Source organism: Lepisosteus platostomus, chromosome 19, assembly GCF_059453375.1.
Source record: "Lepisosteus platostomus isolate fLepPlt1 chromosome 19, fLepPlt1.hap1, whole genome shotgun sequence".
NCBI classification, from domain to species: Eukaryota; Metazoa; Chordata; class Actinopteri; order Semionotiformes; family Lepisosteidae; genus Lepisosteus; species Lepisosteus platostomus.
The window spans coordinates 15,288,266-15,304,489 of NC_142629.1; the positions used below are offsets into that span (position 1 = coordinate 15,288,266).

The 16,224-nt window shown below is 39.8% G+C and overlaps 1 protein-coding gene across 1 annotated transcript; it reads left to right on the forward strand.

Annotated features, from left to right (window-relative positions):
* The first annotated feature begins 198 nt into the window (after positions 1 to 198).
* On the forward strand, positions 199 to 10,199 carry nt5m (5',3'-nucleotidase, mitochondrial). The gene is made up of 5 exons (XM_088612200.1): positions 199 to 1,008; positions 3,376 to 3,476; positions 3,953 to 4,013; positions 4,422 to 4,536; positions 5,441 to 10,199. The coding sequence occupies exons 1-5, from the start codon at positions 730 to 732 to the stop codon at positions 5,578 to 5,580; spliced, it is 696 nt and encodes a 231-aa protein (XP_088468326.1). The 5' UTR covers positions 199 to 729; the 3' UTR covers positions 5,581 to 10,199.
* Positions 10,200 to 16,224: the final 6,025 nt, after the last annotated feature.

A 16,224-nucleotide genomic window follows, 5' to 3' on the forward strand; every position in this document is an offset into this window, starting at 1 on the left:
AACGGATACAGAACTAGACACTTCGCAACCAGAGGAATTCACAATTATAAAAGCTGAACAATTACATTGTTTTACATATTTCCATTATATGTCTTATTTCACTGCCCGAGACATTATGGCGTGTTTTATTTTTTTTTATTTCTCTTCGGTCACGTTTTCCTTTAAGAGTGAAAGGAGGCCAAAAAAAACGGGAAGGCTAGTACTACCGGGTTATAGGTGGGGTTTGTTTTTCCAAAAAGGGAGCGATCTGCGGCAGGACTGGTTTGCAGTCCGGGGTGTGTGGGCGGCATGGCATTTTACTACTGCGGGCCTGGCTCTTTGAAATAGTTGCTTAGCTACCAGAGAGAAATTGCACTGGTGTGAAGAAGGCCACATGTGCAGAGAGGGGCACGGACAGGCAGTGGGGAACTAGCCGAGATTAACTCCATTTTGCCCAGTTGAAGTACTTGTACGAATCAAACACCCCTTGAAGACATGCAAGCGGGGCTGGCAGAGGTCCCGGAGGCAGGTGTAAAACGCTGGGCTGCGCATAAGAAAAAAGACCGACACCTATTTATGCCCTTCTATATTTTTTAGGTTTTCGGTTTTTAAGTTTTAGGTATACCCCCCAATTTAAATGCAACTCAGTTTTGTTTGCAGGGACAGGGTGTTGCAGTTGTGCGGTTTGCTTGTTGGCTCCAGGTGGACCTTTGGACACTCTTGTCGTTGCCCCTTACATATATAATTAACATGATTTTATTGCCTCGAATTTTACCCTTGCGAAAGGTGGAAAATGTTCTGAAACCTACGCAGCTCAGGTGGCTTGCTGGTCCTGCAGAAAAGATGCCGGTTTCCTTTCCTAAAAGGCTGCGTGTTTTAGTGGATATGGATGGAGTCATTGCAGACTTCGAAGGAGGGTTTTTAAAGAAATTCAGGGCCAGGTATCCTAACGAGCCTTACATTACTTTAGAGGATCGCAGGGGATTTTGGGTCTCAACCCAGTACGGACACCTGAGGAGCGATCTCTGCGTAAGTGTGAATAAATGCACGTTTTGTAACGTATTTCCAAATCATTTCGTATCTTTACTAACACGTCGTTACGCTTGCACCAGGAGGAAAATATATGGAACATATTTTCGTGAAATAAAAAAAAATATTTTGAGCATGTGTATGAGACGCCTGAGGCAGTTTCAGCTTGGCAGTCGGAGCTAAAAACGGTACTCGGTAAGTGAAATTTCAGCAGGCTAAGAAATCCGAAACTTTGTTCAAAGAATTTCCTGCAGGTGACGACATGCACTGGTGAACTCACGCCTGGTGTTTCTGCAGTGCTTTTTATTCGAAATTCATTACGAATAAAAAAAGTCTCCTTAGAAAAATGTCTCTTAGATCTTTCAGGGCGAAATAAAAAAAAGAACACGCTTAAGCATTCCTTTAAGCAAAGTGTTTAGTATTTCAGAAGTAATTAAGTAAGGGTTTTACATAAGAGACAGGTGTGCGATTACATGTCACCTGCATGGGTAGGATTAATTTGAGTTTCAACACATTACGTGCTAAATGTGAGATCTCAATTCTAATCTTCCATTGAATGTCGTTTTGCTCTATGCTGTACAGCGGGAATCTCCAAACCCTGGTCCCGGAGAACACCAGTCCAGTTAATTTTACAGATCGGCAGTTTCTAAAGAGTAATTAACAAGTGTTATCCACAGTGATCAATTGAAAAAGTATTCTGCTAAATTGAGATATCTGGGCTTTGAGGATTGAAGAATATTTGGACCGCAGCCCAAAATGATCACTTAATTACCTAATTTAATAAATCACCTGCGTAATTTAAATAGTTGTATGCCAAAGTTTTTGATCAAATTGCATGTTTCAACCTCTGCAGGGTACAAACCTAAACATGACCAATTTCTGCACATTTTAATACACAATTACTCTTTTATTTGCTTACTTTAACAGGTTGGGGAAAAAAAAATAAAACGATGAATGAGGCATGTGCAAAAGTTTGATTCTTTAATACTTTTTTTTAAGGCCAGAAAACGTGATGGACTCGTTAGGCCTTAAATGAAGCCAGGTGAATACACTCCCAGAGTTAATCCTCTGACCCATCTAACCTCTCAGGATGCTGTGCCTACTCTCAACAAGCAAGCTTGACAAGACTAAGGACTTCAAAATTAACCTTTTCGTACAACTGTATCTTTTAACTGCTAGTTTGATGGCTAACTAGGAACCTTGCTGGACTAGAACAGGGTTGGTTCCTCTTATTGTACAGGTATCGCTTCTGCTGTGATCTTCATCTCCATGGTATCTTTTTAATCAAGATTATATTTGAACAAAAATAGTTGCATATCAATGGTAAAACGTGAAATACAGCAGTAATAGGAATCCCTTCTACCCATCTTGGTGATGGGGGGAAAAAAAATAAACTTACCGTACAAAGAACACGGCACAAAATCTGATGTCTTGTTGTATTGACCTGTTTCTGCAACATAATTCCCAGAAAAAATCAGAAGTTGTCCTTTGTGATAATCAAGAGACTTTTGCTTTAGAGCTCTGCCAACAGTATTAACCTAGCCTGTCTTCTCAGTGCTAATAATGGAGTTGCTCTGCTATTTCCTAAGTCAGCAGAGGTCTCTGTTATGAAGAAAAAACAGCTGCACAAATCCCCAATATAAAAGATCAGGAACATCTTAATTGATAACAGAAGTCATTATCATACTTCTATGACAGAACAGCTGACTTGTCAGTCTCTGATTTGGTACTAAAATGATATTAACAGCACCAGGAATGTCCTGTTAATATCCGTCCATCACTATCATTATTAGTAAACAGATGTAGTGTCTGTAAAAGGCGGTAGGTCCATTAATGATATGTTTCATTTAGAATGAAAAAAATCAAGACAGTGAGCAGATAATACACATTAGCCTTGTCTATCCAGGGTCATCGATTTAGTTTTTCTTATGGGGGAAAAAGGTGTATTTTTAAATACAGATCCTGACTCTCGCATGACATTTGATGTTTTATACCTCAGTGTACCTAGCACTTGAAAGGCGTACAGAGTTAACGGACATACTGTAGCAACAATTAACAATCTTCAACGTTGTCTCGGTGGGAGTTTAAATTAGTGTCATTTGATACAACCGAAACAATGAATAAACCAGTTTAGAATCTGATTTCTCTTTTAAGCCTTGTGCATCAATAGGTTTCCATTTATTTCACAGCAATAATGTTTTTGAGACATCCTAGGAATTTCTCAGGTTTTTAATCATTAAAGTTTTGTTTTTTTAAGAAGTCAACTCCTGAGATTTTGTACTGGGTTTTACAGGGTTTCCACAGGGGCCCTGTATACTGCCAGTCACATTTAGCAAATTGACACTGAGTTGACCTCATTGTTTGCAGGAGAAGGCTATCAGCATATGGGAAACTAAGAACTTCTTTATAGACCTGGAGCCTCTTCCCGGTGCTGTGGTAGCTGTGAAGGAGATGTCCAAGCTTGAAAAGTAAGTCTTTTTTTTTTTAACGAAGCTTTTGAAGCCCTGCAGACTATAAAATGGTGAAGTGTGTTTTTCATTAAGTTGCAGGTGTTGTCTTTTGGAACTCTGTCCCTTTCCTCTTGTACACTCTAGGCATGCATTTGCCTTTACACAAAGTGTGCTACCCAAAGCCCCAATGAGTGGCTCCACCAGTGAAGTACCTTGCCCAAGTGTCGGTTGGGTTGAGGGTTGTGGTCCTGGTGGTCCAAGTCAATTCCAGTCCTTTCCTGTCTGCCCCGATTGTTCCTTGTTTCGTTTTTTCGACGGCGACATTAATTGTGATGACGTAAGCAGGGTTTCTGAGCCAAAAAAGTCTATTCCAGAACAGCAGACATCCAACTTATAAACAGTGGTTCTCTTTCTTGTAGCTGAATTAATTTTAACACATAGAGTGATGACAGATGTTTCATTTCTTACACATTGTATATTTTATTCTTTTTCAGCACAGATGTTTTTATTTGCACCAGTCCAATTAACAATTACAACCACTGCCCTTATGAAAAGGTACGTTTAGCCTTGTATGCATTCCACCTTTAGTACTATCAAGCATGCTCATCCTTATTTTTTCAGCCCAAAAGTTATTGTAATTCTTCCTTTTTAGGTGCATTACTGTAAGCCACACAAAATAAGAATCTACTAACGCCTTGTTAATTGCATTATTGGTGTATCCAAGATTAGTTATTATATCTATTCAATGTTATAACATTTTGTTATGTTTTCTTTATATGTGCTTTATTGTAGTCTTTATGATAGTTGTAGTACATAAAAAAAGGAAATTAACTAGTACTCAAATGTTTAATAATGTTAGTTCTCATTCAACTTAATTGGTTGGCTGGACACTAATTCTGCTTGAATAGAATTGCACGACCATGCACGTACTCTGTTAAGATGGATAACTTCATTTTCCTTCAGTATGCCTGGATAGAGAAGCATCTAGGGTGCGAGTTTCTGGAGAAGGTCATACTAACAAGAGATAAAACGGTGGTGTGCGCAGATCTTCTCATAGACGACAAGCCAGATATCTCAGGTAAACTGGGGGAAAAAAACAAACAAACTAGGTTTTTTGAAAAGCCGGGAAACTGAACGTGAATGGATGTCTCCTGCGGTTTTGATTACCGCAGTCTTTGGTTCAGCTGTGCAGACCCTTAAACCTGATTATTTGCGTTTGCATCTAAAACCTTGTGCAAATAGCCACCTTAGAGCCTGTGGAGTTTCTCTATGTCTGTATCCCACAATATTTCCATTCTACACCGCAGAACAGCCGCTTTGTTTGGATAAACATTGCGAATCTGGCTGTTAACCTTCAAACAATAATGCCCTCATGAAGGTAGAGTGTACTCTTTCCTACCTACACTGTTCTTGTGTATTAAAGTCACACACAGAATATGTCATTAAAAACTTGTTTTAATGTTTCTGTTCCTCTTTAACTAGCGGTGCTTTTTTTATCCGAAATCAATTTTTCAGGTGTTGAGCTTTTGTTCCTTGGGTTTCCAACTACACGAAGCTCATTAAATGGACACACACATTTTGTTGTGGATTAGCTCAGAACTCTAAATAATCCGCTCATACAATAAAGAAGGTCTCCTTTTTGAATGTATCGCTTAACCGGTCAAAATATGAGGGGATCGTGCTGAAAGGCAGGCACTCCACGGCCTATGTCATTGAGAAGTCACTCAGCTTGTTTCACCAACATATGTGAAACATTTTGGAACAGTCTTCCAGTCCGTCATGGATTTTGTTGTCGTGTAAACCTTAATTTTCCATATACAGCCATGACGGTACTAATGCCCGTGACGTTATCCAGGCAGGACGAAGTGTAAAGGAGCTCCCTGCGAGTTGGTAGTTTCAAGCGACCTTTGATGGTTTTGAATTTCCCGGTCTGCTTGGCCCAAAGGCGGCGAAACGTCTGTCTGAAACTGTCGTCCGCGCAGGCGCCGAGCCCCACCCGGCCTGGGAGCACGTCCTGTTCACGGCCTGCCACAACGAGCACCTGCCGGCCTGCCGCTCGCGGAGGAGGCTCCCCTCCTGGGAGGACGACTGGAGAGCCCTGCTGGACAGCAAGCGGCAGTGAGAAATCGCGCCAGGGTGATGTCCGCTGCAGACGCACAAGAGCCTTTCCTTTAGCTCCCGTTTCTTTTTTTAATTGATGACATTAGATTTTAAATTTGATCTTCACTGCCTACAGCCTCCGTGAAAGAGAATAACAAACGGCTGCACTCCAGATGTTACTAGAACCCTAATCCGAAATCGACAGTGACAGTTTGTGTATTAATGGTCATTTCAAAGACTGGTGGTGTAGATTCCTCAAGGGCACACATGTCCTGGCAGTGGACTTTCTTGGTTTTAGGTTAGAATTAGTGTGTTGTTTAATGTTCCTCTCTCCAGATACTGTACCAGGGATGGCACACAGGGATGAATGAGAAGGTGTAGGCTGATTATCCAGACACGCCCACCTTTCTGCCATTCGTCATTTAACAATGATGCTGATTGGAGGAGAAACGCATCCCTCACTAGCAGCACTGTATGTGCCTGGGAGGCCACCAGGGGTGCTGTGTCACCAAGATCCAAGAGAGACCTAGCTGACTAATCCTGCTCTACCTGCCTCTCCTGCAATTTCCAGAATCCTGGTTGCAGTTGGCTAGTAACCTGTCTCGAACCCGCGATAATACAGCTAAGCCTGCACTCAACAGTTTTTTTTTTTTTCCCCATTTGAGCCACTGGGGAGGTCCCTGAGTTGGCTATTTAATTCTGAAAAAAGCAGTATGAGTGGTTTGAAACCCTAGAGAAACTGTTACGTAAATTGCTTTCTCTCACTACAGGAATAAATTCGCAATAGGAACCAAAAGCTGAAGGTGATTTTGTCGAAACCATTGGGATGCTTTTGTCCCCTTATTGTCTGCATATCTGGAAAGAAGGGCTCTTGAAGTGAACAAGGTGAAACTGCATTTCAGCAAGCAGTGGACAGAATCGCTGCTTTTCTAAGAAAAAAGAAGCATCTTGCTAGATTACTGTGTGTATCTGTAGGGGTTTTCAAAGAACTACCTCATCTTGACTTTAACGGTGATTCTTATCGGGTTTTCAGTTATTTAGGGAACATGGTGGTTGGTGCTTTGGCTCGAAGCCATATTTCAGCAAGAGAAGCCTTTTAAATGAGGTAACTCGTGCCCTTTTTGAATGATTTTTGATTATCTAGTTTATTGTTCACTGTGCATTTGTTAAACCCTTGTAGTATCACACTTGTTAATCAAGAACAAAACTGGACAAATTAATGGAGTTTGTTTGCTGATATTTCTTTAAACTCGTCTGACTGAAGTAGATGGAGTGGCTAACAGAATCTACAAATCTGGGCTCAACTTGAACCTTTGGTCTACATTGCTTTTAGGTTTTGACCAAAACTGTACCGTTTTGAGCCTGTGCTGTTAAAGTGCACTAAACTTGCATACAATATGGATGTTCTATGTAAACCTAAATACTTTGATTGGAAATAACTAGGTAATGTAGCAAACATGACATTTGACACTTTGGTACATGTGATATTTTGTTAAATACTTTTCGAAAAATATCATTTGCTGGAGTATAAATAAATGAAACATTAAAAGTAGTAATAAACCTTTAATAAATTTTTTTTACCGTTTTACTATGGACTTCTAATTTTGTCTATAGATGCATTTGGTTTTAAAATGTTAATTTCAAGTGATCTCTATTAGATAATATTAAAAACAATTAAGATTTCAACCAGCTGTTACATGACATTTTATATTCGACACAACAGTGTGGAGAAAGTTAAGTTCACTTAAATGTTTTAGTATTGTATTAGCTCCTTTGTTTCGATTCCCTCAATTGTCTTGCGTGACATTCACACAGTTGTCACTGTAACGAATCTCTTTGTGCGGATGGTGTGTGATTTTGATAAGAAAGGCTTTTAAAATTGAGAAATGAGAAATCTGGCTGTCATCTTTACTTCCCTTTAATAAAAGGGACTTCCAGACCCACAGCCCATGGGTTTTTAAATTCATACTATCGAGGCCAGCGAACACAATAAAGACACACGGTGAACAAAATTCTAAACAAGACCCCTGACTGAATGAATGATTTGTTTTCCATTAGTGCGAAATCTTCCCAACCTAGTGGTCTAATTTGAAAGGTCGCAGGTGTGTTGAAGGAAAAGATGCCCTTTTATTACACTTAAATTTAATGTTTTGCTTGTGGCAGCTCTTCATAAAAAAATTAGGTTTGTGTTTTACAGCAAAGCATACTGAGGTGGCAGTCCGTGTAAAATCAGAACTTTTTTGTTTTGTGTTTTTCCCCCTTGTTTTTTATCTGCCTTTACCCAACACTCTGTTTGAAAATGCAAAGTACTTTACCATCTACACCCACTTGCTGGAACAGCACGGTAATTATATTTAAAAGATGCGTTATAAAAATGCCACAAGGTTATGTAATGACCTTAAACAAGTTGGCCATAAATATTGGAATTTCACATCATTTAATTTCATGTACAGTACTAAAACATGATCCTTCTTTGATCATTTTCCTTCCAGTTATTTTAAACTAGGAGTTGTACTTGGTCCTGAAAGAGTCGTTTTAACAGAGGAGTGTGTTAATTGGGCCCTATCAGAGAACTTCGGCAAGGTGCATTCCACAAGGTTGCATTTTATTGACTTTAAAAAAAGGCAAAAAACGTGATTTCTTAGATGCAATTTGTTGGGAAGCTCAGGAATAAACTGGGCTTTGTTTTTCGATGTAAGAAATACCCCTCTGCAAAATGTCTTTTCTCCCTTAATTGGTTAATTTGATTTTGTCCGCATTTAATTACACTGCTTGTTTTATTACATTTGATTAATCCTTTCTGGACCAACAGGGTGTGTGTGTGTGGGCGAGAGTCTGCCCAGCACTGTCTCTCAGGTATCAGGTATGGTATTTCAGTAGGTTTGCTGTTCAGTGATTTATCAGACATGGTGCATCCTGTTTTTTAAAGAAGAACATTGCACAGAAATCACACAGCTTCCACATAAATGTACCATACTTTGTGGTTGCACTAGAATGCATGGTTTTCAGTTAATCACCAGAACACAACTGAAAAGCTTGAATTCTCTCGAGATACCATTTAGTCTCTTAATTACAGGATGTTCCTCACCTTGCTTGTTTTCCTTTGTTGTTCTGTATCGATGTGTGCCTATACAGGTTTTTTTACCATGTGATGTTCTCTTGTGTAAAAGTGCAGAATATCTTTTGTGATATTGAGTCATAGTTTAACAGCTACACAGTCTCTACTTTCCAGTGTCTATTCATATATTTAAGCCTGACATTTGCATTTGTATGTGTCCAGCTCAGAATAAGAAAACTCGAACTAACAGTGATAAAATATTTTTTTTATCCATAAACCTAGTTTTGATAAAGTGCGGAGGGATAGATCTGTACTTATTGCTGGAGTCTTGTGTTTTAACATGGTTTTGAAAACTATTTTTAGTCCTCCAGCCTTGAGATGGTGACATAACTTTTCAATGCTCCTCTAACTGAGCAATGAAAATGTATTTTCTGGTGGATTTTCTGGTCAACCTTTTTGTCCTGTATGTTTTTGTGACATTTAATCTCAGCCCATTGCTGCCTTTTGAATGAGGTTGGAAGATAAATAACATTACACTTTGCCCATTGACCAGGTGGGTGTTGCGGTGTGTGTTGGTGCAGTGAAATGCTTCGTCCATTTATAGTTTTTCTTCAAAGTGTTGATTGAATCAGTTAATTGCAGGACCTCAAAGTCAAGGTTCCTTTCTCGATTTAGTCTGAGCCTCCAGTGTTGATTTCTTATTTGTTCATTTTACTGGCGTGTAATAACGTGACATCTGGAGGGCAGACAATTGAAGAGAGAAACACAAAGACCTACTGATTGTCATCGAATTAGCCACCGTCCATGTTGTTGTGCCTGTTTCGTACGCAGACACTTGTAACTCCAATTTCTTTGGTTGATTTATCATCAAGATTATTATTAACATGGCAATAATCAAGGCTTTGCGGTAAATGTATTGTACGCATGTAAGATTTATTTTTACATGGTTGGAATGATGTTTCTTGTCATACACTATTTATTCATCTTCTGAACCATTTTTAAACCTGTGTAATGCTGTGCCAAAAGTCAGACGACTCCCAACACATCTGCATGTTCCTCTTTTTATATAGGGCATCCATAGACAAGTGTGGCTCTCAGAAAGAGCTTGCTTTTCTTTTCTTTCATCTTGTTTTGGTTAATTTGGTAAGCAAGTCTTTGGACATTTTCATGTGCCTGAGGACTTGATTCTTCTGTTTGATCTATAGCCAATGTGAAGTGAAGTCAATGCAATTTATGAACTTATCTTAACTCCAGATTAGCTTGGAGTTTCCCAGAATGAGATGTACGCTTCTGGAAAAGAAAAGAGATTAGGATCAATCCGGGAGAAACATCATCACCAGACTTTCATGTAGATCCCTATGTGAATGTTAAATCTTGAGCATGCTGAACGTTTAAAACAAATGCTTATAGTTTGTGGTCTCAAAGGAGAAATGTTATTTGGACCTGTGCAATGTTAGACACTTAAAATATTTTACAATGGAGTAGCAGAGGGATGTTTTATTTTTGGTGCTTTAAGAACATATACAGTATATTGTAAAAATTAAATTAATTAAACATATATAATAAAGAAGGCCACAAATCAATGGTGTTTGGACTCTTATTAAAGTTAAAAGATTTTTAACTTTCCTGCCCATGGTTTATATAAAAGTACTCTCAGAAAATGAATTATACAGTATTTTTAGAAAGAGCCATTCCTGCTATCGGACCAATGTATAAATCCAGCATATTCGCTCTTGCCTACATAAGAGAGGCTGCGAAGAAGAGAAAGCCTTTCAGCCCATTTGGTAATTAGCTAATTGATCCAATGATCTCGTCCAGTTGTACCCTGAAAGAAGATGGGGTATCTGCTTGAACAACGTGGCTCGGTAGTTTGTTATACATTCCCACCCCCCTTTGTCTGAAGAAGTGCCTCCTGTTCTTGGTTGTAAAGCACTTCTATGTACAGTACTGCCCACCTTTGTGCTCTGGTTTGTGTTTCATGGTGGGTCTGAAGAAGTTCACTGGATTGCCTTTGTCAGTGTCCTTGAGTATTTTGAAGACTTCACTCAAATCCCTTTGCAGTCTTTTCTCCATGAAAAAGCAAAACGCCCTTCAGCCACTCACTGTAGGATGTTTAAGTCCTGGAACGCATATGGGTGCGTTTCTTTGCATTTCTCTGGATGGGCTTCATTGTGGCAATATATTTTATATAATACGGTGACCATAATTTTATTTATTTGATTATGATTATCCAGTCATCTCTTTGCGATTTTAATATTCTGTGTATCAAAGTTTTATAAACTCACTTCTGTATTTACCACAATACATGAGCTATGGTATCATTGCCACTTAAAGCTTTATTATAAAGTACTTTTTATCCTCCCAGGTAAGAAGCTAGTTTAAGTCAATGCACAGCCTACCTTTAAATAATAACTGCTTCAATGGACAAAGCATGTGAGTTAATCATCAAGCATCCACTGAGGCACCTACATTCAAGGTCTTGCAGAAAGAAGTTAAATGATAATAGTGGTGATGGTTATTTGACTGGTTTTTAAACTGCTTTTCCAATAATTTAGAAAACCTACAGAGTCTCTCCTTCTTTTATCCCAACACCAGTTTTATTACCTCTGATTAAAATTGGAAGGAGAGACAAATAAACTTCAATGAACTTTAGCAGAAAAAATGAGGAGTAATCTATGTAGCCTTCGTGGCACTTGTAATTCTAACATGTGGTCTGAAGAGGGTGCTACTGCTTCATGTTTAAGGTTTACAGTCCTTCTCCTGAGCTGTATAATGATAGTGGTTAGCATTGTTGCCAAGCAGAGCTGGGGCCCTTGCTTCAGTTCCTGAGGTGCTGTCTGCATGGAGGTTGTATGTTCTCCTAGTGTTCCTGTGGGTTTCCTCTGGGTGCTCTGGTTTTCTTCCATGGTCCAAAGACATGCTGGCAGGTTAATTGGCTTCTCGGAAAACTAGCACTAGTGTGTGTCTGTGTCTGTGTGTGCCCTGTGATGGACTGATATCCCATCAAGAGTGCATTCTGCTTATTGCTTGCTGGGATAGGCTCCAGGTTCCACAATCCTGTATTTGATAAATGATGGATAGATTATTCTCTTTATGAGACAGATTTCATGTACTGTTCAGAATATTTAACATGCTCAACATGTAGAACATGTAAATGGCTAAAGCAATAATAAACAAGCTTCATGATTTTGCCTTCTGACAAAGGCAAAATAACATTGAGCTAACGATGTTAACTCAGGCTCTTGTTCATGCAAATGGACAGGCCAATAGAGCAGACCAGCAGAGACTATTAAACACAGAGCAAGGGGAGTAACAGTGAAACAGCTGATGAATTACCTGCAAGTGCTGTGTGTAAATTTTACACTGTCGGGCATAACAGTAGACTCTTTAACTGCGAATCTGCTGTGCTGGCACAAACAGGTCAGGGCACACATGATAAATCAAACAACCTTTATGTTTTTGTCTTTTTCAGATTTACAGACCAGACTAGAATTACATCTAGGGGATGAAATGCAATTTATGATTATTATGTCTCGTTTTGAATGAAAACGTTTTTCACCCCAAGGCCAGATTCCAGCTTAAGATCTATAAGTGGTATTCCAAAATGTACTAAGGGCAGAATTATTTTTGATGAAATCAAACCATTTGCTTGTTCTCTTAGGTGGACAAAACTGTTGTGATACACAATTGGACGTGCCATTGTTGGACATTAATAAGCAGACTTTCACTCTATGGACACTTTGATGATCTTCACGTGCTTTCTTTTGCCTTGCGGACTTGAAAGATCCACCATTGAAAAGGGACTTTTTAATATCACATGCATCCCTGTGTGTTGATGGAGAACAATGTGTACTTACACTACATGTGGATCACACTGCCTTTTTTGAAAGAGCTACTTCTTGAGATAGTATCAATCTGCTGAGGTGGCAGAAGGTTCTTCATGAATGAACGTGTACGTTGATACCTTGTCTGTGATGAAGGTATTGATCAGGAGTCTCAAACTGGTTTTTCTTTCATCCACATTCTCATTATTACATACATGCAGTTGGTCTAATGATTTAATTTGTTGAATTGTTTTAATACTTCTAGCCAGATTACTAGGTAATATATTTATAAGGTAGTCACGCATTTAATGTTGTGATTATCTTGTGTAATCAATTGTAAATGACCTAAAAAAATCTTATATATTGCTCATTTGGAAAATAGTGAATTGTTTAATTGACTGCTCTAGTTGGAACAAAAACCAAGAAGATTCCAGGAGCTTGGTTTGAAAACCCTGGTCAATACCTTCATGACAGACAGCTGGCACCATTATGATATAGTAGCCTGCAAGTTTCAATACTCTCAGGTTTTGAATGCTGAGAAGAGTAAAGCAATTAGTCATTGAGGGAATACAGATCTGAAAGTCTGATGCTGTTGCTCTGTTTGCTCACACTATTGTAACTTATATCTTTACTAAACATTCATCGTAGCAAAGACATACTGTATCTCAGATGTTCTAGTGAATTAACTACGACCTGGGGTGCTGTCTGTGTGGAGTTTGTATGCTGTCTCTGTGTTCCCCGTATTTGGATGAGTTTCCTCAGGTGCTCCAGTTTCCTCCTACAGACCATAGACATGCTGGTAGGTTAAATGGCTTCTGGGAAAACTGGCCCTGATGTGGTTGGGTGCATGTCTGTGTCTGCATGTGCCCTGCGATGGACTGGCGTCCTGTCCGGGGTATATCCCGCCGGTTGGTTGCAGGGATAGGCTCCAGCTCTGCAGCTCGGAATTGAAAAAAAGTTGAAGGGAGTGAATTCTTCTCCAGCTGTGACTGAAATGGAAATAATTTAATATGTCTTATTATGGTGTATATGAATGCTGTACATTTATGAAGAAGCATTTTCAATGTATTACCCAAGATGTAGTTCTAGGTGATGGGTGATAAATCATTGTAAAATCAACACTTGGTCTCCCCTTACTTGAAATGCTTTTCTTTCTTGGGTTCTGATTAACAGAATTTCAGTGCCTCAGTCCCCATCTCGTGTAAGGGGGAAATAATTCTGTAGTTTGGGGAACATTTCGATGAGGTAATCCCCTCCTTCAGCCCGATGCTGAGACAGAATGTCTTGTAAAAAACCTTGTTTACATCCTCCGCTGGTTCTGACTGGAACAGTCAGAGAGAATGAAACAAACTCAGGGGAAAGTAAACACCTAAGAGCAGCAAACACTGTTCGAGACAATTCATCCTCTATGGCTTATTCTGCCTCCGTTTCTTTTCCTTTCTGTTTCATTTTTTATGGTAAGAGGGAGAATAGCCTTTTAGTGCTTCAAAGCCTGTCCACGATGAACCCAATTTTGTATATTGTGTTGTCCATAACAAAGTGTCAAATGACAGTGAGTGAGTCAGATTTTGACCCTAGGGCCTACAGGATTTAGATACTGTATTAAGATCCACTTTTCAGCTGACATATGATTTCAAAACTTTTAAAACTGATGCGTGAAATTCTGCATTCAAATTATGGTACCATAGCTACAAAACTGGCGTAGGCCTGGAATAGAAATGATCTGTTTATTCTGGATAATTAAATATAAGTAGACCAAATAATTAAATGAGGCCTTAGACAGAATGCAAACTGAAAGATCCTTTCTTCACATTCATATAGGCATTGACCATAGTACGCTATGGGCAGAGTTTTAGATCTGTGTCACGTTTGAGGCACAAGCTAGCATAAACATTCCCCTTAGCAGTTAATACTGCTATGTGAAAATCATGTCATGTGAAATCTGTTGGACACAGAGAATCTATTGGTTTCAGGCAGTCTCAGTCAATTCCTCAGTGGTTAGAAGGTGTCATTTCCCCGAGGGGTCAGCAAATAACAGTTGCTCTCTGATCTTGTTTTTTCTGTCTTGCCTCCAGAATAACAAAGTGATTAAAATAAAAGGAAAACAGCCAAACAAACAGCAGTTCCTGGGAGTCTGACGTGTCGTCTGACGATGTCGGCTCAGCAGCCCCTCCGTGTGATCTATGGGAAAGGGAATTTGTGAGGGACAAGCAAAGGGCAAGGGGTTAAGGTTCAGTATGCATGCCTGCCCTGGAGAGTTGGGGTGGGAGGTGGAGGCAGTGGGGCAGAGTCTCAAAGTCTCAAGCCCCAGCTGTTCTAGTTTTTTTTTCCTCCAAATTTTGTAACACCCAAACAACAAGGCCATCAGTTTTCCACCTCTCAGAGGCTACCAGTTTTTGGGCCTTTCATTACAGTCCGATCCACCTTTTCACTTGCGTAATTGTGGTCTTTGCTGGACCTGTTTGACATATATTTTCGGGGGAAGGCACAGTGGCACAGTGGTTAGCATTGCTACCTCACAGCGCCCGGGCCCTGTTCCGGGGTGCTGTCTGTGTGGAGTTTGTATGTTCTCCCCATGTTCACGCGGGTTTCCTCCGGGTGCTCCGGTTCCCTCTCACTCTTCCTCTTAATTGGCTTCTGGTAAAATTGGTCGTGCTGTGACTGTGTGTCTGTGTTTGCCTTGTGAAGGACTGGCGTCCCATCCAGGGTGTATCCCGCCATGCTCCTGTTGCTTGCAAGGATGAGCTCCAGTCCCTTTGCGACCCTGAATTGGAAGAATATAATAATAATAAACTTTATTTTATATAGCGCCTTTAAAGGTGGCTTCTCAAAGCGCTTTACAGGATGACCGTAAGCCAACCGACAGAAGCGGTTGGAAAATGGATGGGCGGAGAGCTGGTTTTTGTGGACAGCTTTCGAAGAAGCACTCCGATTAGACCGCACGTGTACCACCTTGTAGCCCGACCTTGTCAGATGTCAGTAGCTTTAGTGAGGTTGAGCTTGGATGCAGGATCAGGAATGTGGTGTTGGTGGACCAGTAGGTCGCTCACTTCTGTCTGGACCACAAATTACAAATTACCAACCGATGCCCCATTATGGTGGCCAGGGCCTTTCCTGTAGTAGCCGCCACCCTTCAGGTATGATGTTTAACTGAGATCCTGACCACTTGCTTAGTAAAAATCCCAAGGCACTGTTTTGACAAGTAAGGATGCTAACTCTGTTGTCCTAGCTCCATTTTACAGCTCATAAAAGTCATATGCTTGAACAGTCTGGCCTAATAAATTAAGGTTATTATTTTGCCAATCTCTGGGACTAATCACACACAAGCTTTCCATTCTTAGCAGCGCTTAATTAAACTGTCATTGGTTGTCTGCTGTAATAAAAGGCGTTAATGTGCATTTCCAGAGAAATGAGTATTGCCCCTAAATATAGTTATGAATTTAATGATCAATAATTGTTTTGTGAATAAATGTGTCTGCATCATCCTTCTCACTCCATAAGCCTTTTGTGGTAAAGGTGTCACTTCACATATTAAGCAGCTTTGCCAGTTGACTGGAGTTTGCATTACCTACTGTACGTGGCATGATTTCTAAGCACAGGCTTAGAAAAAGAGATTGGAGTGCTTTCTAGGTACTGTATGGTTTGAGTCTGTTTATGTTCAGAATTTCCTTGTTCATAATATCCTCTTATATGCTCTTGAATGATCTCAGAAACATCTCTTAAAATGAGCTATTATCGCTGTAGCTGTAATTACAGTTCAAATACAGTGGTATCGGTAATAAAA

Excerpts from the sequence above, each read along its gene's own strand:
- nt5m (XM_088612200.1), top strand. The coding sequence starts at position 730 with ATGATTTTATTGCCTCGAATTTTACCCTTGCGAAAGGTGGAAAATGTT. Across the intron at positions 1,009-3,375 it reads ACCTGAGGAGCGATCTCTGC|GAGAAGGCTATCAGCATATG; the intron begins GTAAGTGTGAAT and ends CATTGTTTGCAG. Across the intron at positions 3,477-3,952 it reads GAGATGTCCAAGCTTGAAAA|CACAGATGTTTTTATTTGCA; the intron begins GTAAGTCTTTTT and ends ATTCTTTTTCAG.